Here is a 24,712-nt window from a genome sequence, read left to right on the forward strand (position 1 = left end):
GGTAGCCCAGCCCGTCCTTCGGTAGGTAGGTAGGTAGGTAAGTAGGTACCGCTGCGCATGATGAATGTCCGGTACAAAGATCTGCCTCAGGCGCCAAGAGTTATTCCTGGTTGTTTCTTTGGACCATGGACGACGTCCCATCTCGAGGGTTCGAGAGAGAGTGATCCGCATGTGCGAAGTTGGTCCAATACCAGGAATCAGCACGTACGTTACTCCGTAGGTGGATAGGACCGACCGACTGACCGACGGTCTGTGGAGGGTAAGATGAGATGATACAATTCCAAAGTAACTAAATGGGTTGGTGAGCCAGCAGCCAGGTCATATACCCAGACCAGAGAGAGAGAGAGGGTGTCCTGCACCCCATGTCCATCAAACATGCCAACACACCAGCATACAAGCATTATGTACCTAACAAGAGACATACGCACATATGCCTACAAGCATAAAGTGGTATACCTGACATGCGCCTGATGGCGTGGAGGCCTTCGATACTCCAACTTTTACTTGGGTGATTTCCATTGTTGAACAAAATGACCTGTTTGTTGAAAGCAAATCGAGGCGAGGCAACGTTTGCTGAGGCCATGCACTACAAATCATGGGTGGGTATTATTCAGGAAGGCATGGAAGGGGGGGAGGGCCCCATGAACTCCCTACAGTACTGTACCTCAGAGGGCCGGGTTAGGAACGAGGCATCATATGATTACAGCGATACAAGCGAGTCACGAGTAGGTACCGTACTCTGTACAAAGGGGAGTATACAGTGCCTCTTGCAGTCAGCATGTGGAAGTGGAACGGTGTGGACCAAGGTGCAGTACTCCAGTCGAGACGCGTGCGAGGCACGAACGCATACCTACTATCACAGCAAGCAGCTTGAATCAGTCTTTTCTTTTCTTTTCATTCTTTTTTTCGACATTTTCCAAAAATTTCTCATTCTGTCTGTTTACTTTCGCCTCGTGAGTCTCGTCCCCGTGGATCGAGCAGCGCTGATGTATCGTGGTATCTCTATCAAAGTCACAAAATGTACTGCTACACAGTACCGAGTACAAACAACATGATGGTGGTCGGTCACATCGTTCCGCGACTGCTCAGATATGAGAGTGGCGGCAGCGACGGGAGGCGCGGCAGAGGGACACGAGCAGTGCGCGCCACCACGACCAGACGCGACGAATGCCGAGAATCGACTTTGTCTGACCCATCAAGTCTGCCGAGCTGGCTCACAAGCACACGGTCCCAGATTTTCTGTAGACGAGGTCGATTTCCTCGTGCTTGGTCCGCTCTCGCTATTTATTGTCCCATCCGACGCAATGCAAAAGGTAGACTGTTCAAGAACACAACTGACGAAGGGGGCAAGTGCCAGTGGACAGAAGAATTCAGAAGTTCTCCTTGCCCCAGACGAAGCTGAAGCCCTTGTCGCCTTCGCTGTACATGTTGCACAGGATGTGGAGCTGGGATCCTAGGCCCTTGGGGCCACAGAAGAACACACCGGCCTCGCCGGGCGAGTGCAGCTTGCGTATCGCCCGAAAGACCATGTCCCAGTTGGGGCGGCCGAAGTTGGTGGGCGTGCGCAGGCCAGTGATGGCGTCCGTGTCGCTGCTGTTGAGCATGATGTTGTTGGCATCCGCGGCGGAGATCTTGGCAGTGAGGTACTGTGGAGGAGACTTGTCAGCATGTCGTGCGCGTAAAGGATGGGCTCAAACTTACAGCATGGATTTCAATGGCGTGCGCCTTGTCCTGGGCCTCGATGGCCTGCAACAGACTCTTGAACCACTCCAGTGTGCCAAAGTCGCGGCATACCCAGAAGAAGTAGACCTTTCGGAGCCGCGACTTGCCGCCGCCACCTTGGCTCATGCGATACCAGATGGACTTGAGGATACTTGCAAAGGGAGTGACGCCGATACCAGCGCCGACGAGGACGGCCGTCTCAAATTTGAAGACGTCTTCAGAGGCAGATCCGAAAGGGCCGTCGACGTAGATCCGAGGGAGTAGCTTCTGCAGCCCGCCAGGAGCCATGGAGACGACCTCAGAGCGTGGCTTCTTGACGCCTGCATCTTTGCTCGCCTTGCCGTCGTCGCAGCCGAGTGCCTTGCCGAGGGCCTTGGTGAAGTTGCCAACCATCCGTACATGCACCGAGATGTAGTCTTCCTCGGGCGCAGAGGTGAGCGTGAATGGATGGTATTGCCAGATGGAGACTTCAGGACAGCAAAGGAAGATGTACTGGCCCGCTCGCGTTTTGGTCTTCTCCTTGTGCATCTGAATCTCGACGACGTTGCTGGGATGCTGAATGACTTTGGTGACGAAGGTCTTGTGGCGGCCTCGAATTTCGCGCAGAACTCGCTCCATGAGATACGCAAAGCCGCCGTACATCCAGTATTCCCAGAAGACACCTGTGCCGAAGCAGAAGGGCGCGTTGTCGGCCTTGATCATGCAGAAAGCTCCATGCACGGACCAAAAGACGAAGAAGATGATGAAGAGGTGGTGCATCGACCAGAAGCGCTCATAGTTGGCTCGCCGCGGCTTCTCAATCGAGGTGAAAAACATGGCCATCAAGGCAAAGAGCATGATATAGCCAGACCAGCCGGGGCCGGTGGCAAAGTTGGCCTTTAGGAAGCCGACAAATCCCAAATTCGCCTTGGCGGCCAGCTGAGCAAAGTTGTTCCAGTGCGCAATGGTGTGGACCCATGTAAAGAAGACAAGCGAATAGGCGATGAGTTTATGAAAGGTGAGGTTCTTGTCGAAGGGGACGATGCTGTTGAGCGGTGTTTGTCGAAGTAACGATATCAGCGTCCGGCAGACAGGGAAGAGGATCAAGGCGACGTCGAAATGGAGAACCAACGCCGCGGACCGCGCGATGGGATACGTGATGCCAAACGTCGCTCGGGCCCCCGTGAGGTTGTCCTTCAGCTGGTAGTTCATAAAGCCGAAGCCGAATATCAGTCCGTGAACCAGCACGAACACGGCCACGACCACTCTCCTCGACCCTTCGTTGACCATCCATCGCTCGAACCGCTCCCTCAGGTTCAGATCTCGAGGCGCTTCCCCACTGACTTCCCCCGACAACAACATCCTCGAGAGCGGCGTTGATCTTGTTCGCTCCGACAGCGTCGAGATTGTCGACGACGTGTCGGACCGAGCCAATGGTTTCTCGAGGTAATACATTGGAGCATTATTATGCGTCGTAGTATTCGACCGTCCCAGCGGTATGTCGGAGAAGTAAGGAGGAGGGGAAGATTGCGGCATTGAGATGTTCATGGCTGTAATTGTACACTCCGCGGGCGACGGTCTAGAACCAGCTGACACTGTCGCGTTTCTGGCGAGAGTCCACAGCACACTGGCAATTCGCAACCGTTGCTGTGGCAGGGCGAAGCCTCTGAGACGGTCTCCCTACGACGGTTTCGAAACACTCGACTTGAGACAGGATCAGTGTGAGAAGACGCCAGACACGCGAGGTTGGCACGTCACTCACCTCGTACAACCAGGGACGCCGCGACGTTTCGCCAAGCAAGGCTGTTTGGGCTTGAGAGAAGCGAAATAAAAGTGCTCAACACCCCACGTCTATACAAGATCGAGCAACGCGCTCCGGGCAAATGAAGAGAAGATGATGATCTGCACAAACAAGCAAGAAGATCGAACAGGGCAGATCGAGGAAATAGCCTCTTGTTGAAGGAACATTGATCCACGCCCCCCTCGGCGCTTCGTGCATCAGAGGCACCATCGGAGGAGAAAGTGTCGACTCCATGCACATCTCAGGGGAATGCCGTCGGGCGCTGATCCCCGCTGCAAGCGCAGGATCGGGCCTGCATAGGTCAAGAAGCACCCACTGCAAGTGCTCGCATATCCACAGCGGTGGTGACAAGCGTCGTGGGCCAGTGCAAAAGTGAAAGGCCAGAACGCTGGGGATGGAGCTGAGAACTGGAACGGGACCTGGAAAACGACGCGAAGAGGCTTTGGGTGAGTGATTGGTGTCGAGCCGAGGCCTGTGAAACACGCTAGGGCCCGAACCAACTCTTTTCACCCTCTGCTCACCTTTGCCGCGCAGCCTCCTTGTTTCACAGATGCAAGGCTTTCTTTCCCACTCGTACGAGTACGCACATGAATGCTACGGTCCACTATAGTTTCTCTGCTGTACGACAGGCTCTTCAGCCCAGGACTGAGCGAGAAGTGGCCGACTTTTCACGAGCACGTGCCAGAAAGCCTTGCTCGTGGCGGTGTCTGAAATGGGAACATCGGAGCGCGGCGTTCGCAAGCCGAGCAACCACTGTGATTGGATGGTGGCATCTATCTGTGATCCTGCCCTGGCTGATCTATATGAGGTTCTTGTACTGGGATGTTTGCCTAGGCGACTGCAGGAGCAAAGCACGTTCTCAACGGCGCGTGTAGCCAATGGCAAGAGGAAATGTACTAAACGTCCACGAAGAGATCCAGGGAAGAGGCGCAGTAGCAAAAGCACAGTTGTCGTCAGTTATCCCTAGAGCACGCCTGGTGTAATGCAATCATAAGAGTTCATCCGAGATCGTGCTGTTGGACAGAAAACATCCCGCCATAGCGTTTGCGCCCGTGTCTCCCGTTGCTCGTCGTTGCATCCGTTGATGTAATGCATGTCATATTGTGCCGGCTGCTTCATGATTTCTTCGTCCAAACATGCAGCACCCTTTCCAGCACAGCTCTCATGCGTCCTGCACCGAGGGCGCATTGTTGTCGATCGCGGTATCATGATCCCTGCCACCTAGCAACCCATTCGAACGTCTAGCCGCCGCCGCCACTACCGCCACAGCCCTTCAGTTGCCACACCATCTAGATTGCAAACTTCCTCGTCCATTCTCTGGCCGTTGCCTCGTATCGAGAGCGGTCGGTTTTGTACACGTGAGCGATCTCCGGCACGAGAGGATCGTCGGGGTTGGGGTCGGTGAGCATGGAGCAGATGGAAAGGAGGACTGCCATGGATGTTAGAGTCCATATTGTACAAAACCCAACATTTTGTCATCTATACCTTTCGATATTGTCAGAGCCGGGCTCCACTGGTCTCGCAAAATGTCCAAACAGATACTGCCGTTCGAGTTGATATTAGGGTGGTAGATTCGAGTAGTGAAGTTGACCTTCGGTGGCTTGAAGGGGTAGTCTGTAGGAAAATGGATGGCCAGGAAGAAGACACCGCCTTGGAACGGGCTGTCACTCTGCATAAAGAGTCAGTCTCACCCCGACTTGATGTGGACATTAACGGTGTAGAGCTTACAGGGCCCATGATTGTCGCTTGCCAGTGGAACTGCGCATGGACGTTAGTTGAATTTTCAGGCTGAACAACCATCCCACCACTACGGAGGGAGCGGTCAGCGGCCCGTCAAGAGGTATACATACCAGATCATCTCCCATAGGACCAGCTGAGCATGATGAAGGAGGGTCACTGAAGCGAAAATGTGTCAGTATGTTCGTTGCCCGTCCGAAATGCCTTTAATCGGATTCAGGTTCCGTTCCAGGGCAGATCTTGGTGAAATATAGCGGCACAATAAAACTCACCGGCCGAGATCTGTTAGTTCCTTGTTGATTCGCTTCAAAGCCATGGCGGAAGTTGTGGGTTATGAGAGTCGTAGAATGACTTCGGAGGTAGAGGGGTACGATATCGAGTGGACGTGGGGCTGTGATCTGAGTCAACCCTGTGTAATGCGCAAGGTGATAAGTTGGAAATGCGAGGGCGAGACAGACTTGAAGGGTCCGGCGTGTGAGTTAGGATGGAGGAGAGACCAACGTATCCGCAGATAGAAGTGTGTTTACCGAGACGTCTGTCACTTGATCACCTTGGTGGTTGTCACAGATATAGGTGGTGAAGGAAGAGAGATGGTTCGGCTGAAAAGACGTCGATGACGCCTCGCCGTACTTGCCCTGGGCGTCAGTGTTACGAGCACATTCCAATCCTAGGCACCTTCAGGCGCAGGCACTCGAGGCGTGTTGGGCAGTGCTCCGAGCCTGACAGCCTGACTGCGCCCAATGAGGATGCCCTAGCAAGCATTCTTTTTTTCATCGCCACCATTAGATCCATATGACAAAGCAGTAGTTGGCCGCTGGTGCCAGCGATTAAACAACCAACAGCAGCCTCACACATTCGGTAACATATTTAGGACTTCTGGATACCTTCCGCTCAGCAGCTAGGGTCCCACTGAACTAATTGAGCGGCAATCCATCAAGCCCGACACGGCATCATGGTAGCGCGTGCTTGTCATATCGTATTTCCTGAACTTTTGTGCTATGTACGATAAGGACCACGGCTAGACGAGGTCGAAGTTTAGCAAAACGCCTGGAGGCCAGTAATGGCTCTTCCTAATATCAAGGCATGGATGTCACTCTGCCCTTCATACGTTTGAGTCACAAACAGATTCGACACATGCCGTCCAATGTGATACTCGTCGCTGACCGCATTTCCGCCGAAAATCTCTTGCAGATGCCTGGCATTGACCAAGGCCCTGTCGCAGTTCTGTCTCTTGATCATCGAAATCATCTCGGGAGCGACCTTGCCTTCATCCTTCAGCCTCCCCACTTGGTAGGCAGCAGCAAGGCCGAAGGCCGCGTCTGTTGTAGCGTCGGCTAGCTTCTTCTGCACCAGCTGGTACTTTGCGATCGGGTTGTTCTTGAATTGCTTTCGCTCCAGGGCGTATTCTCGAGCTCGCTGTATACAGTCTTCGAGGGCACCCATTGTTCCCCACGCAATACCGTAACGGGCCGAGTTGAGGCAGGAGAAAGGACCTTTCAGTCCTTCGACTTCCGGGAACATGTTCTCTTTTGGCACGGGACATTCATCCAGCTGGATCATACCCGTTATGGATGCGCGAAGTCCGTTCTTGTCCTTCAGCGGCGGCGTTTCGAGGGTACCTGGAGGACACTTCTCTCGTTCGACCAGGAAACCTCTGATCTTCCCTGTCTCCTGTAGCTTCGCCCAAACGAGCAGGACATCAGCAATGGGCGAGTTGGTGATCCACGTCTTAGCACCTGAGAGCGAGAAATACCCCTCTTTGGAGGGATGCGGCTTCGCAGTTGTTTCCATTGAGCCTGGGTCTGAGCCGTGGTTAGGCTCAGTCAGACCGAAACAGCCCACCAACTGTCCCCTTGCCAACTTTTCCAGAAACTTGTCCTTTTGCTCTTGGGTCCCGAACTCGTCAATAGGTCCCATGACCAACGAGCTCTGCACAGACATGCCTGAACGGTATCCAGAGTCCACTCTTTCAACTTCTCGCGTTATCAGACCGGACGCAACATTGCTCACACCGGCACACCCATAGCCTTTGATGGTGGCGCCGAGTAGACCAAGCTCGCCCATCTCTTCCAGGATTTTCTTGTCATAGTCTTCCTTGCGGTATGCTTCCAGCACTCTGGGGAGCAGACGCTCCTGACAATACGAATGTGCTGTCTCCTGGATCGCTTGCTCCTCTTCGGTCAGAAAATTGGAAAGGTTGAGGGGATCTTCCCATCTGAAGGCAGCTGCAGAGGAGGCATGTCGGCGCAAAGCCGCACGCGCTGCTAGATTGGAGCGCGCACGCGCAGCTCGACTGAGAAGGTGACGTGACAGCATGACGAAGGCAGTGTCAATAGGGGAAGGGTACGTAGAGCGAAAGAAAGAGCACCATTCGAACCTCGTACGGAGTATAAGTATTAAGATCTAAGGACGTCGGCGAAAGTGATTCAATGCTGTGCTGCGCCGGATCGTTGAACCTCGGCGATATTTCAATTCTCCATTAAGCGGGAGCCAGACCCCACTGACGTCTACATTTGTATTTGTTTCTGGTCCAAGGTCCAAAGGCAACCAGTATCAGTAGAATTATTGTTGACCGGGCGTGCAGGCTCGGAGTAGTCGTCTCGAGCAGTCACACTTTTTCAACCGGCAAACATCACAAGCCTTCTGAGGTTGCAGGCGTGTTCTACCACTCTCAGGCCGGAACTTCACACTAGTACGGCGACCTGCGCGATATAGCTTGGCACCGGCGGAGCAAATATGCCTCTACGCGCCCTCGACGTCATTGACGCGACCTGCAAACCACTCTGCGCGTACTCGTACCTCGCGGATTTCTGTTCTGCGCCAATGTCCACTTCCCTCATCGATTCTGGGTACCAGCGGCGCATTACAAAATGGGAATCAAACGTGAGAGACCTCTCGATGTTCATGATCGTGCGCGCACGGCTGACGGACGGCAGACCTCTACCAGGTTATCGCTGATGAGGCGCCGGAAGGTTAGTTGAAGACACTTGCCGTGCTTGGATGAGCACATTCATTTCTTAACCAGCTGATTATGCTGACTGAAGCCTGATAGCCATCAAGACCGGCGAGATCAAGAACCACGTAAGTGCTCTCGGGAATAGGCGCATATTGTCCCACTGCGGGTGCTGAATGCTAACGGACGCAGTTTGGCAGGAAGGTTGCGATTGACGCGTAAGCTGGAATAAACCTACCACAGAGACGGCGAGACTGACATGATCAAGGTCCATGAGCATCTACAGTTTCCTCGTCGCAGTCCGCTCTGATGGCCAACAACTCATGTCCGACACCGGCGAGACGACTTCACATCTCATGGGCATGTTCTACCGGACCTTGAGAATAGTCGACAATGGCGTGAGTGCTAAGTCCACCTTGCAGGCGTACGGTACAAGCTCTGATGGATTTCTAGATTAAACCCCTCTACGTCTTCGATGGTGCACCCCCCAAGCTCAAGTCCGGCGAGCTAGCAAAACGCTTCGCGCGAAAGAACGAAGCTTCGGAGCAGCATGAGGAAGCGAAGGAGACGGGTACTGCAGAAGAGGTGGAGAAGTTCTCAAGACGAACCGTAAGAGTGACAAGAGAGCACAACGAGGAATGCCGACGGCTGCTCAGGCTGATGGGCATTCCATTCATAGTTGCGCCGACCGAGGCCGAGGCACAATGTGCGGTCCTGGCGCGAGCTGGAAAGGTGTATGCTGCGGCATCTGAAGATATGGATACACTCACGTTCGACTCGCCGATCCTTCTCCGACACTTGACCTTCAGTGAGCAGCGCAAGGAGCCAATTCAGGAGATCCACCTCGACAAGACCTTGGAAGGATTAAATATGGACAGAAAACAGGTACGCTCTTTGAGGGTCTGGTGTCGTTGCTTCCATCTGACCGTATTAGTTCATCGACCTGTGTATCCTGCTGGGTTGCGATTATCTCGACCCGGTTCCAAAGATTGGCCCAAACACAGCCCTCAAGCTCATCCGGGATCACGGCACGTTGGAGAAGGTGGTTGAGTTTATTGAGAGTGACCCGAAGAAGAAATACGCGATCCCTGAGGACTGGCCGTACCAAGACGCAAGAGAATTGTTCCTCCACCCAGATGTCCGGTCAGCAGATGATCCCGAGTGTGACTTCAAGTGGGAAGCCCCCGACGTGGAAGGCCTGGTCCAATTCTTAGTCAACGAGAAAGGATTCAATGAAGACCGGGTCAGAAGTGCAGCACAAAAGCTGCAGAAGAATGTCAAGACGGCTCAGCAGTCGCGGTTGGAAGGCTTCTTCAAAGCGATACCCAAGACCGAGGACCAAAAGAAGGACCTGAAGCGAAAACACGAGGAAAAGGTCGCAGACGCCAAGAAGAAAAAGAAGGAAGATGCCAAAACTAAGAAAGAGACCAAGGCCAAAGCGCACTTGAACTCTTGATTGATTAGGGAGTACTGCCAGGAAACGTCATTAGCAGGGAAGGCGGCAACTGGTGCAAGTATTCCTGTACCATAAGCATGGCGTTCTGGAAATTATGTGGATGGGGATATGGAATACCCAGGGCGGCATATCCAAAAGAGATGGGATTCTGAGCTGGCAGGTCGAGATAGAATTGACCCTAACCAGTTATGGACACCCAGTGTTCACATGACCGAGCGAATCGGTGGTCGCGGAGTTCAAATCACCAATGACAGATGATGACCACGCTCACTTTCCATTGCTCACAATCATGACTCGGAGGCAGCAGTGCTGGGTACCTAGGTACCTTGATAGTAGTACTCCCGGCGTCGTGCGGGAATGCGTGCCACGTGGTCACATCAATGCTCTCTACCGAAAGCCATGGGCGATTGGCATTGCAAATTGCCAGACTCATCGAGCAACTGGAAGCTGTGCCAGCCAGATAGGAGCAAAGTCAGCTCTGGCAACCAGCATTGTCGTGCGGTCAATAAAAGGGCGTTAACAGGAAGAATATGGACCGTCTGGAACGGTTTTCCAGGCATTGTTCCACGCGCTCTAAAGTGCATGACACCGACAAGTGAGCCCTGACACCTGCCATCACAAGGATGCAAGAGCAGCAGCTCCGTCGTTGTGGTTATGGAAAAGTCCAGCGTTAATTGAGACTGGGACTGGGAACAAAATACAGCCAGCAGGGGATAAAGAGAATGGAAAGTTGACGCTGACACGAGTGCGACATGGAGGAGGAAAGAGGAGTGGGTGGGGAGGAAGAGAATTGGGCGATGTGAGGGAGTGCGAGCAAGAAACTCGCGTGACGGGGTCGGAGGTCGTGGCTGCTTGTGATCAAATGGGCGACCGGGGGAGCTTGGCTGTGCTGGGGGAAAATAAAGTGTTGCATGTCCACGGTGCGAGATTCCGCCCGCCGATTATGCGAGCTTCTGATTGGCTGGCAGGGCCAATTGATCCAAGCTGGAGAGTTGATCTCGTTGCGCTGCCGCGTCACATGCGAGCTACATAAACAACCTGTGAGACCCCGCCGCGCGCCTGCCCATCACCCGTCCATCTTCCTCCCAACTCTCTCACCAAAGCTCGTCCACGACCGATCTATCTGACTAGACTACTTGGTTGTCTTTCTCCATCAATTTATCAACTCAATCCAACTTCTACCATCACAATGCCTCCCAAGAAAGTCACTGGTGCCGCCGCGCAGGCCAAGGAAGCGAAGGAGAAGAAGCCCGCCGCCGCCCCCTCCCATGGCAAATACAAAGGTACGTTTTACCTGTCCCAACGCAATCGCATCCATGCGAAAGCTGTTCTATCGTTGTCGCGTGTCAATGCTGACTGTGCTTGCCAGATATGATCAAGGAGGCCATCCTCAACGTGAGTCTATCCACTTTGCGACAACCTCGATGCCATCAATCTCAAGGCTTGTATTGCCTACTTCAGCACTTTGGTCCAGCACAAGAGATTAGCGTTTGGTTTCGCGCATTTTGTCTTGTGGGCTAGATACTGACGCGTCTGGTTATGCAGCTCAAGGAACGCAACGGAAGCAGGTTAGTTGCCCACACCCACCTCGCTGCCGTTTGATCCCCAGTGCTGACATGTACACCCAGCCGACAAGCCATCAAAAAATATGTCAAGGCAAACAACAACATCACAGTTCCGTCTGAGGCCCAGTTCGATTCCTTGTTCAACAGGGCGCTGAGGACTGGTGTCGAGACTGGTGACTTCTCACAGCCGAAGGGTACGTCGTTGTCCCCTGGTTTATTCTCGCCTCTCTGACACTATTCCAGGCCCTTCTGGTCCTGTCAAGCTAGCGAAGAAGGAAGCTAAGCCGGCCGAGAAGAAGCCCGCTGTCGCTAAGGTTTGTCTCAACACCCTGATCACCTTGTAGCTGTGCTGATGGCTGCAGAAGGAGAAGGCTCCCAAGAAGGAGGAGACCAAGGAAGCCAAACCAAAGGCCACCAAGACCAAGACCGTCGCCAAGCCCAAGGCTGCTGCTCCCAAGACAAAGAAGGCCACCACACCCAAGAAGACCACCGCAGCCGCCACGAAGCCCAAGGCCAACACTGCCACCAAGAGAGCGCCGAAAGCCAAGGCAAAGACTGAGGCTCCCGTATGTACTGACCTCATCCTCAATTGGGCATGTCACTGACCTCATCCAGGCACCTGCTGTTCAGGATGCTCCTACTGTCCTGAAGAAGACCAAGTCGGGACGCGTCAGCAAGCAAAAGACCACCACAGGCGCCACCAAAGCCGCACCTAAGAAGACAGCAACAAAGAAGGCCACACCCAAGAAGTCGGCGACGCCCAAGAAAGCTGAGGCCTCTGCAGATGCATGAATGGACCATGGCTAACCGAGCAATCTCCATGTTATGACTTGAACGTGTGTTGTCTTCTGACGTTGTATTGTACTTTTTGAGGTCACGGTGGAACGAGGACTGAGGTGGCCTGTGAGACGGCTGGCGTCATGGAGAATGGACGTGATACCCATCCATCATTGTCGCTCGATATCTCAACATCCCGAGGGTTCGATGCCGGCTTGAGCCTGAGCTGGCTATGTCTTTACTGGGCGTGTATGTTTGGTCTAACACGGAGGGAGGCGGACTGGCGTTCATGAGGAGTTTTTCCGGGAAGCTGCAACAAATGGCCCAGGCAGGAAAGATCAGACGTCGCCGTCGCTTCCAAGGAAGAGAGAGGAGGGCAATACATTGCGACAAAGATGTCTGGTACACAACCAACCAATTATGCTTTGTACAGCAATGTCATTTCCGGACCTCATCTCATGACTTTCACACCGTAGTAACTCGTGTACTGCGTACGAGGTAGTCGACGAATCGACGACTCGCAGCAAGGCTCGGGCTGTGCAAGGCAGCGAACCCCTGACGACTCGAGCACTAAACTATGATTGGCTGGTTGGCTGGAATACGAGTCGGCCGAGCTTTCTCCATTTTATCACAGCCTCGACACTACCTAGGTACCTAGGTACATACCCATGACACAGCATCCATACGACAGCCACCTAGCAGCTCTCCTCGCCTCGATACCAAGCCGCTCCAAGCACCGAGCAAGCAAGCAAGCATGCTATTCTTAACATCGGAGCTAGAATAGAGTATGCCGTCCTGTAAGTCGTGTAGTGAAAGTATTAAACCGAGACCAGGGTACTCTGTGTAATGCTCGAAAGGACATTCAAGGGACGAGCCACCCCGCTGGGTCTTGCGCGCGCCAGCTGTGGGATGTCAGCAACATACATTTCGTTCATTGATGGTCAAGTGTATACCCCAGTGTACTTGTACTTGTGCGAGTGGAATTACTCCATACAGTACATTCAATGCGCTCGACGAGTGAGGCTACGATGCTCATTAGACCTTTTTCCTACACCGCGAAGTGGATGTCGCTCAAGGTACGGGACAGGATTGACAAATGAGGCCTACTCCGTACGAGCCCATGGCACCTCCACTGTTGTAAGCAGATGGACAATCCTCAAGGTACTCCGTACGGGGCAGGATGAAGAAGTGAGGTCTGTAATGCTGAAAGGGATGGTTCCGGGCGGGTCCCTCAGGACAGGAACAGATACGGCACACCATATTCAGTCATGGCACAGTCCTTGCTCTCAAGGTGAGTGACAACACGTCGAAGCGCTCTTATCCTGCCACCTGTGTTTATTGGGTCTATGGTACAGTACACGCCCACCGGACAGCTTGATCTTGCGTCCAGGCCGAAATCGACTTCCCCGTGAATGCAACGCTAGAAAACAAAAGGCAAGGCGCTTCCTCAACCCCCTAATTGTACTGCGCATACACGGCGGTGGAGCCGAATTTCAAATTGCCTTTGATGACCTTGTCGACCGCGGCGAGGAAGTCCTTCTCCGTGGCGACCTTTCGTCTGGCACGGATGGCGAACATGCCGGCTTCGGTCGCCACACTCCTCAGCTCGGCACCAGTGGCGTTGGGGCACAGGCGGGCAATGAGCTCCCAACGGATGTCCCGTTCAACTGACATTGATTTGGCGTGGATTCTCAGAATGCCGGCACGGCCATCCAGATCGGGTAACGAGAATTCAATCTTCCTGTCGATACGACCGGGTCTCATCAAAGCAGGGTCCAGCGTCGACGGCCGATTGGTGGCGAACATGACCTTGATGTTGCCTCTCGAGTCAAACCCATCCAGTTGTGTGATCAGCTCCAACATGGTTCTTTGCACCTCGTTGTCGCCGCCAGCACCGTCGTCGAAACGCGCACCGCCGATAGCGTCGATTTCGTCGAAGAAGATGATGCAGGCCTTCTTGGTCCGGGCCATCTCGAACAGTTCTCGGACCATTCTCGCGCCTTCGCCGACGTACTTCTGCACCAGCTCGGACCCGATGACCCTGATGAACGTGGCGTCTGTTCGGTTGGCGACCGCTCGCGCGCAGAGCGTCTTGCCGGTACCAGGAGGCCCATACAGTAGTGCTCCTTTGGGAGGATCGATTCCTAGGCTGACGAACCGTTCTGGGGACAATAGAGGCATTTCCACGACTTCTCTGAGCTTCTCGATCTGCTCTTTGCAGCCACCAACATCTCCGTACGTGACGTCGGGCTTGTCTTCCACGGTCATCATGGTAACGCTGGGGTCGATTTTGGGAGGTAAGGGGAGCATGATGGAGTATTTCTGTCGATCGACACCGACGCGCATACCCTCTTCGATATCTGTAGGACTGACTCTTTCACCGAGATTGACCACAAACTTTGCAATCTGCTTGACATTGATGACATACTTGCTCTTCTCGGTGTCCTTCTCGTCCTGGATGATCTTCGTACACCGGGCGACTTGGAGGGGCTGTTCTTCTTGCATCCGCTGTCGATCGGCTGCGACATCCCATAGATGAGGGGGCGCGAGGCCGGTATCCGACTCCTGAAAAGATGTGAGCACTAACCTTTCATCACAGACACGCTGTATCATACCTTCACGCCGATCTTCTCATTGATGCTCGCTTGCTTCTCCTTGATCTGCTTCTCGATCTTCTTCAACGATGCGGCGTAAGGCGCAGCTCCGTAGGTCTTTAGTACTTGGATATCCCTTCATTCTGTCAGCAAAAATCCTTTCCATCGGGTGTGGAGCGGACATACTCGTCTGTCAGAGGTGTAATCTTCTTCTCTGGCTCTTCATCATCGGCGAACGTCTTTTTGTACTTCTCCCAGTTCTGGCCGGTTGCGCTGGGCATCTTGGGCGGCTCGAATTGATCGAGGATCCGGGGAGGCGACGCTATAACAGGGAAGGATATTTAGGAGAGAGCCGGAGGAAATGTACGGAGTACAAAGAAGGGAAAGTGATGCGGACGGTGTTGAAGGCGAAGATTGTGGAACTGATTGGATGGCGAGGTGTTGACACGAGATGCATCATCGCGCCGTGCCTGACGCAGCCTTGTCTCGACTGCTCAAATGATCCACCGCAGTTACAGCCTTGCCTTTACTTTCCCTTTCTCCAACTTTCAGCGAAATTTCCGTGTGCCTCGCGCATGAAATCGAGTTGAGCAAAAGAATACTTTCCGAATCAACTTGGCAATTCCTGCCGCCGACCTATCACCAACATGGCGGCTGCACTGGGGATTCAAGGCAACGCCGGCGGCAATGCTGCCTTCAAGGTCCGTCGCCCAGGTGCGCAGATTCATCCACCACTAACTCGATCTACTAGGATAAAGAGAAGCCGATGGCTGTGCGGTCAGCCAATATCATGGCAGCGCGAGCAGTCTCGGATGCAATCAGAACTTCACTAGGGCCCCGAGGGATGGATAAAATGATTCAGTCAGGCAAAGGCGAGAGCTTGATCACGAACGACGGCAGCACAATGTTGAAGAGCATGAGTGTGATGCATCCCGCGGCGAAGATGCTGGTCGACCTGAGCAATGCACAAGATGTCGAGGCCGGTGACGGGACAACCTCTGTAGTGGTCATCGCTGGCAGTCTTCTCGGAGCCGCAGACCGCCTACTCGCCAAAGGAATCCATCCCACGATCATCTCCGAGTCGTTCCAGAGAGCCTCTAAAGCCGCTGTCAGAGTTCTGGAAAACATGTCGCAACCTATCTCCCTCTCCGACCGCACAACCCTGCTCCAGGCAGCCTCAACCTCTCTTTCCTCGAAAATCGTGTCGCAACACTCCGGATTACTTGGACCGATGGCCGTAGATTCCGTGCTAAAGACCATTGATCCAAAGACAGCGGAGAATGTGGACCTGCGGAATATTAGGATCGTGAAGAAGGTTGGCGGAACTATCGAAGATTCGGAAATGATCGATGGGTTGGTCCTCAACCAACCGGTCATTAAGAGCGGTGGTGGTCCGACCAGGATAGAAAAAGCGAGAATCGCATTGATCCAGTTCCAACTCAGCCCTCCAAAGCCCGACATGGAAAATCAGATTGTGGTAAACGACTACAGACAGATGGACAAGATTCTGAAGGAAGAACGAACTTATCTGCTCAACATGGTCAAAAAGATTCAGAAGGCCAAGTGCAACGTGCTGTTCATTCAAAAATCCATCCTCAGAGATGCGGTTAATGATCTGTCATTACACTTCCTGTCGCGGCTGAAGATCATGGCCATCAAAGACATTGAACGAGACGAGGTTGAATTTCTGTGCAAGAGCACCGGATGCAAGCCCATCGCCAACATCGACACCTTTTCAGAAGATAAACTTGGGAGCGCAGACCTGGTGGAGGAAGTCAGTTCAAATGGCGCTCGATATGTCAAAGTCACGGGTATTCGGACAGCGTCACCACAACATCAAACTGTGTCGATTATTGCTAGAGGCGCCAACACGCTCGTCCTCGACGAGGCGGAACGATCAATACACGACGCTCTGTGCGTCATTAGGTGTTTGGTCAAGAAGAAGGCCCTGATTGCTGGTGGCGGAGCACCAGAAGTCGAGATTGCCCACCAACTAGCCAAACAGGCCAGAGAACTGACCGGCACGGAAGCGATCTGCTGGAAGGCCTTCGCAGACGCCATGGAGGTCATCCCCACGACTTTGGCTGAGAATGCAGGGCTAAACAGCATCAAAGTAGTGACTGATCTACGACATCGACATGATATGGGAGAAAAGAATGCCGGAGTCAGTATCCGGAGTGGCGGCGTCAAGACGAATATTGCAGACGAGAAAGTGCTCCAGCCACTCCTCGTGAGCACAAGTGCCATCGAGTTGGCGGCTGAGACGGTCAAGATGATCCTCCGGATTGACGACATTGCATTGTCACGATGATGGGCTACGAGGAGGGGATCTGGTCTAGGCAGTCAGGATGAAAATGAGCTGAGTCATGCATAGCGAGGCTCTTGAATGAAAACCACACGTGCAGGCGGGAGCAGAGTCGGAAGTCGATTCGACCGGTGTGAACCTTTAGCGATGGTCTATTCATCTGCTGCCTGGCGCACTCCGTCTAGCGAAGCGCCTCAGTGATTCTGGCATGGGTATCATGGTGAGTAGGACCAGGAGTAAAGCTCGCAAGCTTGTCGCCCCCACCACAGAACTGATTCCAAACGCGCGGACTATGTCGGTCAATAGGCCGGATTATGCATCTTGAACTTACAACAACGACCCATCCGAGGGTTAGCATCTTCACCCTGAATACCTGGAACCAATCTATCCGAGAGGGAAGATATTTTGCGGGTTGATACATATCTGGACTAAGACCAAAGTCGCCCATCATGACCTTCATCACGGTTCTTCTTCCACTATTCGGCCTGTGGGCAGCCTCGACCTCCACCGTTTCTACCAAACTTACCTATGAGCCCGCAAGACCGGTCTACCGGTGATATTTCTGCCCGCTAACCCCTACAGCCTCGTATGCATGATACTCTTGGTGCCCCCATCATCCAGCCTTTAGCCCAGATACTCCTTCCCCCACGGCTCTAAGAGGGCGTCGACCTGGGCAGTTATGTTTGGGGATTCCCAAAGGGGGTACTCCATCTTCGAGAAAATGGGCCGGCTGTAAGTCGTAGATAGATGGGTCAGGAGGCTGAGGGGGAGGCGCAGAAGTACATTGGAGTTCAATGTGGCGTTGGGCAGAGGGTGCTGCCCTCTACGGAGTACAGTACTTCGTATAGTGAAAGCGCTTTCCAGCAGTAACACACAATATCTCCTTCCAGCTCTGTCCCAATGTGCGTGTGTTCCCGCTGACCCCTGCCCATAAGTTCCCCATTCCACCGCGGGGTCCCTAGAATATCTCTTGCCAGCCACTCTGGGAAGATCCTTCGAGGTCCTTCAGCCCGGGAATCGGGGTCTGCCTCGGCACTCGGACGAGCAGAACGACCTCTTCTCCTCATTTAGCAAGCCTTCACAGGCCCTTCACGCCTTTCTATTAGGGTACAAGTCGTGCCTGATACTGTCATCATTGCAGATTGTGGCCTCCATGAATTTTCCCCGGACTTTCTCCCGTGCTCTCAAATGTGGTAGGCGGTAAGTTGATCTCAATGAGACCATCCGAGGTAAGTTAACCATAGATGCTTTATTCGACGCAATATGTATCTCGCCCTTCTTGCTCATCTCCGTGGCCTATGTCCTCGCTTGAATCTGGAGCATGCCGACTGATGAGACCGCAAACGTCGCATCCGTCTATCTGGGAGAGAAACCTGATCACGGTAGGTCAGCATCTTGATGTTCAGTGGAATACGAGAAGCGGAGAACCTCGAACTTGGATCCACACAGTAGCACACTTCTGACTTGGTCAGGACACGATGTCGAAAATGCTGGCCGGGAGGTCACTGTTGGCTCGGGTCAGCACCATGAAGAAGCAAAAGGCTGCTCGTCTTCAACCGAGCAGATAGCCACCATATCGGCACCATTCAGCTCTTCTTTAGAACACGAAAAGCCGGTCCAGATTGAAGAACCACCACCAAGTTCGCGTCCGATCCCGCCACCAGACACTGGCCTGCAGCCATGGCTGCAGGTGATCGCGGGCCACTTCCTGATGTTCAACAACTGGGGCCTCGTCGTCTCCTACGGCTCCTTTCAGACCTACTATACTTCGTCGGTCGGTTTGGATGGCGGCAATGCTAACCCGTCACTCGTCTCCTGGATCGGCTCCATCCAGAACACCTTGCTGCTGCTGGGCGGCGCGTTCGGCGGCCGCTGGTTCGATGCGGGCTACCACCGCTACATGGTCGGCAGCGGGACCGTGCTCGTCGTTTTTGGCCTCTTCATGACCAGCCTCGTGACCAAATTCCACCAAGCACTCCTCGCGCAAGGCTTCTGCGTTGGTCTTGGCATGGGCTTGCTCCTGATCCCCTCGGTTGGGCTGCCGAGTACGTGGTTCGTGCGTCGGCGCGGGCTCGCCGTTGGAATCGTGAGTTCGGGAGCCAGTGTCGCGGGCATCGTCCTGCCCATCGCGCTCCGTCATCTAATCAGCACGCTGGGTTTCCCTTGGTCCCTACGCATCCTGGCCTTCATCTCCCTGGCCACGCTCCTTGTCAGCAACGTCCTCATCCGTCAACGTCTCCCGCCACGTCGCCTGACCAAAGGCCCGACCCCCTTCGTCGAATACCCCGCCCTCCGCCAGCCGGACTTCGCACTGTACGTCGTCGGCCAGTTCATCACGTACTTCGGCTTCTTCGGCTTCTACAACTACGTCGAGTCGTGGGCAAAATCGACGGATCTCGACTCGGGCGGGTTTCCGCTAGAGTATATCCTTCCCGTGCTCAATGCGGCGAGTATCCTGGGGAGATTGATCCCGTGCTTCGTAGCCGATTATACAGGGCCGCTCAACGTCGCAGTGCCGAGCCTCTTCATAGCCAGTCTGCTCGTCTACGTCTGGATCCCCCTTCGAACGATCGGTCCACTGCTCACGATTACGGTCCTGTATGGGTTCTTCTCCGGGGCCGTCATTGCCATCACCCCTGCCGTGGTCGCCAGTCTGACGGAGGACTTGACATCCTTTGGCGGGAGGATGGGCGTCATGTTCTTGGCCATTGCATGTTCCTCGCTTGTAGGTCCGCCGGTCATGGGAGCGATTGTGCAGATGCACGATGGCAATTATGATGCCGCGAGAGTGTACGCCGCGACCATGTTGGTAGGAGGGGGCGTCTGTTTTACGCTGGCGAGGATGTTCAAGAGCAAAGGAAAGTTCATGGTCAGAGTGTGAGGTGTAGCGGTGCCTTCGTAATCGATGGTCTCTACGCATCAGATCAAATCGACCCGAACTTGCGGCATTCTGTCGATCTTCGCACCACTTTTGCACAATAGGAGTATCGCATCGTTTCCCAGCGCCGTCGTCGTCTGTTCGAGGCCCTGCTGTAGAAATAGCCGTCGTGTGATTGGTTCGTGGGGCATCGGAACATGCCTCGGGCGCAGTTGGTTGGTCGATCCACCTGCAACTCGAGCTCGCATCATGGATCTTGGATTGACTTGCCTTTCACTCCGTCGTCTCTCTGCGCTCTTTTTGCCCCCGCTTCGCCACGCCGCGACCTGTTCCTGTCTTCACGTTGACCGTCGAAGCATTGTCATCGTCGACGATGAGCTCGTCTCGGATTCTGCGGAGCTTGGCTCCATGCCACCAGGTGCGCTTGGACGGAGCTTGGAGGGGCGATCCGGTACTGATTCCGATGACCCAGTTCACGCGACCTCTCCGACACACGAGCAGACGACAATTTTCCTCGACGAGACCTGCCGGTAGGATTGCATATCCATGAGCAGCTGGACGATTGAAGACGCTGAGATTGTATACAGCACGAGTGGTCGCCTCTCAACCTCTGCGAGCGAAGGAAGCACAATCGCCCTTGACTGCCACTGGGGGTTCTTATGCCATTATCGACCACGAATACGACGTGAGCAGCCTAGCAAGAGACGTGCGGTAGTACAGGCTGACGAGATTGCAGGCCGTGGTCGTGGGCGCTGGTGGTGCGGGTCTCAGAGCTGCCTTCGGTCTGGCGGAGGCTGGCTTCAACACAGCATGCGTAACGAAGCTTTTTCCTACGAGAAGTCACACCGTGGCGGCACAGGGCGGTATCAATGCCGCATTGGGAAAGTGAGTGGGCTTGTTCAGGAGATAGAGTCAACGCTGACGGACGTACAGCATGCACGAAGACGACTGGAGATGGGTAAGTCCTTACGTGTGGCCTATTGAGGGCCGGACTCGGACATCCAGGTCCCTTGCGAAATATTTGGTTGTCCAGGATGTTCAAGAAAGCTAACCTTGTGGTCTCTGCCAATCTAGCATATGTACGATACGGTGAGTTGTGGCTGGATCCTGTGAAGATGTCGTAGACGCTCATGATCGTGCAGGTAAAAGGATCAGATTGGCTGGGTGACCAAGACGCCATCCACTACATGACCCGCGAAGCCCCCCGGTCCGTTATCGAGCTCGAAGGTTACGGATGCCCGTTCTCGCGAACAGAAGACGGCAAGATATACCAGCGTGCTTTCGGTGGCCAGTCCCAGAAATACGGCAAGGGCGGACAGGCATATCGGTGTTGCGCCGCGGCTGATCGAACTGGTCACGCCCTTCTACACACCCTGTACGGCCAGTCGCTCAACCACAACACCAATTACTTTATCGAGTTCTTTGCACTGGATCTGATCATGGAGGACGGCGTCTGCAAAGGTGTGCTCGCCTACAATCAGGAAGATGGCACCCTGCACAGATTCAAGGCGCAAAATACCGTGCTGGCCACTGGCGGCTACGGTCGTGCCTACTTCAGCTGCACGTCAGCGCACACATGTACCGGTGACGGTATGGCTATGGTCGCTCGTGCCGGTCTGCCTAATCAGGATCTCGAATTCGTCCAGTTCCACCCAACGGGTATCTACGGTGCTGGTTGTCTGATCACCGAAGGTTCCCGCGGTGAAGGTGGTTACCTTCTCAACTCCGAGGGTGAACGGTTCATGGAACGTTATGCCCCTACGGCCAAGGATCTGGCCTCTCGAGACGTCGTATCGCGATCAATGACGATGGAAATCCGCGAAGGTCGTGGCGTTGGTCCTGAGAAGGACCACATCTACCTGCAGCTCAGCCACTTGCCGCCTGAAGTCCTGCACGAACGACTACCAGGTATCTCGGAGACCGCCTCGATCTTTTCTGGTGTTGATGTCACAAAGCAACCAATCCCTGTCTTGCCTACCGTGCACTATAACATGGGTGGTGTGAGTAATCCTTCCTTTGTGTTGTCATAGGGGCATTCTCTTCAATCTCCCGGTCAAGATCAGCACGCTAACAGAGCTCGATAGATCCCCACCAAGTATACCGGTGAAGTCCTCCGCATCAACGATCAAGGCAAAGATGAAGTCGTGCCCGGCCTGTTCGCTTGCGGTGAAGCCGCCTGCGTGTCCGTCCACGGAGCCAACCGTCTGGGCGCCAACTCTCTCCTCGACTTGATCGTCTTCGGTCGTGCCGTCTCCCATACCATCCGCGATAACTTCTCGCCCGGTCAAACTCAAAAGGAAATCGCCCCGGACGCGGGTGCCGAGTCCATTGAAGTGCTCGACCAGATCCGGAACTCGAGTGGGCCCAAGAGCACGGCCGAGATCCGATCCGCCATGCAAAAGGTCATGCAGGCTGATGTCAGCGTCTTCAGGACGCAAGAGTCGTTGGATGAAGGCGTCAAAAAGATCAATGAGGTCGACCAGACGTTCGCTGACGTCGGCATCAAGGACCGCAGCATGATCTGGAACTCGGATCTCGTGGAGACCCTCGAGCTGAGAAACCTCTTGACCTGCGCGTAAGTACACAGTGCTCTGAACTCGAAGGCCCAAAACTGACATTTGTCTGCAGTACGCAAACAGCCGTCTCGGCCGCGGAACGAAAGGAATCACGCGGTGCCCACGCCCGCGAAGATTTCCCTGAACGTGACGACGAGAACTGGATGAAGCACACGCTCTCCTGGCAGAAGAAGCCCCATGGCAAGGTCGAGCTGGGCTATAGGTCTGTGGTTGGCCACACCCTGGACGAGCAAGAGTGCAAGGCCATTCCTCCGTTCAAGAGAACATACTAAGCCCGAGGCTGTACGGAGCGCTCTATATTTCACGTTTCCCTGCTCGTTTAGGACGGTCTGACCTAGTGGAAGCATAGCCAACAAATGTAAAATGTTACTCGTACCATGCACGACATGGATCCAGTGCGCATATTACGTATACAACTGTACTAGCCGTGTCGACACAGCTGTGGCATTTCGTCCCTAGTACAATCCAGCATGATATCACCCATCTGTCAAAATCTAGCATTACGACGTCGTCCATGTACTAAGCTTCCGCCATCTCACTCGCCAATAACATACTCACACCCTATTTGCATAGCCACGTAGTTAGAGTTGAGAGTCAACATGTATATAGACCATACCGCAATTGAAAAGAAACAAAAGCCGAAGCGAAGCCGAGGCCCACCACGACCTTGCTTGATCGTGGGAAAACTGACCTTCCTCGCCCATCCACACCTCGTGCACTTTCCCGCCCGGCACGTCGACGCGCGAACCAACCCCAAACGTCTCCCTCGTCGGGTTCGGATCGTTGGGGAACGTGATTGTCAGGGAGCCGCGGCGGATGAGGTGCGTGGTTAGTCCGCGGTGGGAGTGGGGTGGGTAGTGTGCGTGTCTGGGCATTGGGTACCGGAATATATGTTAGAATCGAGCCATCCGGATGGCAACATGCAATAACGAAGATGCCAGATGGGAGATGGGAGATGGGAGATGCAGTATTCACCACCAAGAGTCGGATATCCGGATGTACGGAGTAGGTACCTGGTAGGAAAGGGTGATTGCGGCCAGAACAGGTGTGATGTAATCTCACGCACTCCGTATGCCACACGAGGCTAGGTATGGAGACTGTGTATGGGACGCTTGCTTCGTGCGCCATGCATGTTCATATTATACATGACATCTACCTCGTACGAGGAGTGTAGGGTGTGGCTTAGGTAGAGTACTCACGGCCCGTCTGTCCACGTAAAGACATGGGAGAAGCCCCATTCTCGCACGGTCTTTTCGTCCTGAGCCCGCGATGTCGTTCGTGTGGACGTTGTTGTTGTTGTTGTCGAGGATGGCATTTCGGCAGATGGTATCCAGTGGCGAGTGGTGTGCTGGTGTGTTGTCGCAGAGTGAGACACGAAGGTACGAAAAATGAGGGCTAAGACTCTGGGCGACTGGTGCGAAGGAAAGGATGCGTGCAATAATTAATGTGATGCGAAAGTACGAGCACAGTGCTCGTGCCGCAGACCACTCTGAATGAGAAGTGAGGTCGATTTCATGCTGGATTACGTCGGCCAAGCGCTGTATGCGCCCTCACCTCGGCCGGGCCTGTCACTCGTTTCAGCTTCATTCGGGTCAGCCAGTCCACGTGGTTGATCGATATACAGAGTAACTCGTGAACTCCGTCACTCGTAATCGGTATGTCCATGTCTCATGTCTCCTTGCCTCGTGCTGTCTGTTGTTCGGCCTGGACTTTTGTGCGATCCCAGGCTCAGCAGGTGCATCATAAATACACAGTCCTCTCAAGGTCATCTTATTCGTCGCTGACGATTTGTCTCAGAGCACGCGCCGCCGCATGCCTTCACATACCTGTCTGTTGCAAGGGCCTCTATGGCAACGGATGAGAAGCCGTCCTTGCGATCGTGCTCGATGTCGTCAATAGCGTGCGTTCGGGTTCCCTAACCCATATCATCATGACTCCGATATGCTTGCTGTTGAGCACTGTTACAATCCCGAATGCTTGCAATTGAGCACTGTGATTTCAATCCCAACTGCAGTTGACCGTGAGGCTCCCCGGATGCGCTGGTACGTGCGTGCTCATGACAATCCAGACCGGGCAGACGAGACGGCAAACATGGAGGAGGGCTGTGGTTTGAAACCGCATCCTGGGCTTCTGGGGTGCTTGCATTCGACGACCGAGTTCCGAGGACTGAATCAGGCAACCTCGTCACCGATGGCCTTGAGGAAGTCGGTCCGGTCACAGTTCATACTGCTGATTTGAATCACCAACGCCAATACCTTGGTGTTCATTCCCACAGCCGACCAAGTTGTCTCCTGTGACCAGTCATCTTTCCAGCGTGGGTCAAACAGCCATATTTTGTCGAAGACGACATCAAAATCCTTGCGGGAAGT

The 24,712-nt window shown here is 54.0% G+C and overlaps 10 protein-coding genes across 10 annotated transcripts; 5 read left to right on the top strand and 5 right to left on the bottom strand.

The window, feature by feature from the left end:
- Positions 1–1,370: 1,370 nt before the first annotated feature.
- A1O7_06948 (NADPH oxidase) lies at positions 1,371–3,249 on the bottom strand (the record flags this gene model as incomplete). The annotated part of the gene is made up of 2 exons (XM_007760948.1): positions 1,371–1,646; positions 1,702–3,249. 2 exons carry the CDS (start codon positions 3,247–3,249, stop codon positions 1,371–1,373), a joined length of 1,824 nt encoding a protein of 607 aa, XP_007759138.1.
- A 1,542-nt stretch (positions 3,250–4,791) lies between these two features.
- A1O7_06949 (ubiquitin-conjugating enzyme E2-16 kDa) lies at positions 4,792–5,555 on the bottom strand (the record flags this gene model as incomplete). Its single annotated transcript, XM_007760949.1, has 5 exons — positions 4,792–4,931; positions 4,988–5,171; positions 5,231–5,260; positions 5,353–5,398; positions 5,512–5,555. 5 exons carry the CDS (start codon positions 5,553–5,555, stop codon positions 4,792–4,794), a joined length of 444 nt encoding a protein of 147 aa, XP_007759139.1.
- A 719-nt stretch (positions 5,556–6,274) lies between these two features.
- On the bottom strand, positions 6,275–7,555 carry A1O7_06950 (glutaryl-CoA dehydrogenase; the record flags this gene model as incomplete). Its single annotated transcript, XM_007760950.1, has 1 exon — positions 6,275–7,555. The coding sequence occupies one exon, from the start codon at positions 7,553–7,555 to the stop codon at positions 6,275–6,277; it is 1,281 nt and encodes a 426-aa protein (XP_007759140.1).
- Positions 7,556–8,464: 909 nt separating this feature from the next.
- A1O7_06951 (flap endonuclease 1) lies at positions 8,465–9,648 on the top strand (the record flags this gene model as incomplete). Its single annotated transcript, XM_007760951.1, has 3 exons — positions 8,465–8,590; positions 8,646–9,077; positions 9,127–9,648. 3 exons carry the CDS (start codon positions 8,465–8,467, stop codon positions 9,646–9,648), a joined length of 1,080 nt encoding a protein of 359 aa, XP_007759141.1.
- A 1,189-nt stretch (positions 9,649–10,837) lies between these two features.
- On the top strand, positions 10,838–12,005 carry A1O7_06952 (histone H1/5; the record flags this gene model as incomplete). The annotated part of the gene is made up of 7 exons (XM_007760952.1): positions 10,838–10,931; positions 11,018–11,043; positions 11,194–11,216; positions 11,277–11,407; positions 11,457–11,527; positions 11,576–11,779; positions 11,829–12,005. 7 exons carry the CDS (start codon positions 10,838–10,840, stop codon positions 12,003–12,005), a joined length of 726 nt encoding a protein of 241 aa, XP_007759142.1.
- Positions 12,006–13,445: 1,440 nt separating this feature from the next.
- On the bottom strand, positions 13,446–14,865 carry A1O7_06953 (26S protease regulatory subunit 7; the record flags this gene model as incomplete). The annotated part of the gene is made up of 3 exons (XM_007760953.1): positions 13,446–14,555; positions 14,606–14,720; positions 14,771–14,865. The coding sequence occupies 3 exons, from the start codon at positions 14,863–14,865 to the stop codon at positions 13,446–13,448; spliced, it is 1,320 nt and encodes a 439-aa protein (XP_007759143.1).
- A 366-nt stretch (positions 14,866–15,231) lies between these two features.
- Positions 15,232–16,895, top strand: A1O7_06954 (T-complex protein 1 subunit delta; the record flags this gene model as incomplete). The annotated part of the gene is made up of 2 exons (XM_007760954.1): positions 15,232–15,285; positions 15,336–16,895. The coding sequence occupies 2 exons, from the start codon at positions 15,232–15,234 to the stop codon at positions 16,893–16,895; spliced, it is 1,614 nt and encodes a 537-aa protein (XP_007759144.1).
- A 1,315-nt stretch (positions 16,896–18,210) lies between these two features.
- A1O7_06955 (uncharacterized protein) lies at positions 18,211–19,770 on the top strand (the record flags this gene model as incomplete). The annotated part of the gene is made up of 2 exons (XM_007760955.1): positions 18,211–18,271; positions 18,362–19,770. 2 exons carry the CDS (start codon positions 18,211–18,213, stop codon positions 19,768–19,770), a joined length of 1,470 nt encoding a protein of 489 aa, XP_007759145.1.
- A 460-nt stretch (positions 19,771–20,230) lies between these two features.
- Positions 20,231–22,615, top strand: A1O7_06956 (succinate dehydrogenase [ubiquinone] flavoprotein subunit, mitochondrial; the record flags this gene model as incomplete). Its single annotated transcript, XM_007760956.1, has 8 exons — positions 20,231–20,297; positions 20,355–20,452; positions 20,504–20,652; positions 20,701–20,725; positions 20,842–20,856; positions 20,910–21,767; positions 21,852–22,342; positions 22,396–22,615. 8 exons carry the CDS (start codon positions 20,231–20,233, stop codon positions 22,613–22,615), a joined length of 1,923 nt encoding a protein of 640 aa, XP_007759146.1.
- A 399-nt stretch (positions 22,616–23,014) lies between these two features.
- Positions 23,015–23,236, bottom strand: A1O7_06957 (uncharacterized protein; the record flags this gene model as incomplete). The annotated part of the gene is made up of 1 exon (XM_007760957.1): positions 23,015–23,236. A coding segment is annotated over one exon (222 nt), but the record flags the coding sequence as incomplete, so codon positions are not given.
- Positions 23,237–24,712: the final 1,476 nt, after the last annotated feature.

This window comes from Cladophialophora yegresii, assembly GCF_000585515.1.
Source record: "Cladophialophora yegresii CBS 114405 chromosome Unknown aczIN-supercont1.5, whole genome shotgun sequence".
NCBI lineage: Eukaryota > Fungi > Ascomycota > Eurotiomycetes > Chaetothyriales > Herpotrichiellaceae > Cladophialophora > Cladophialophora yegresii.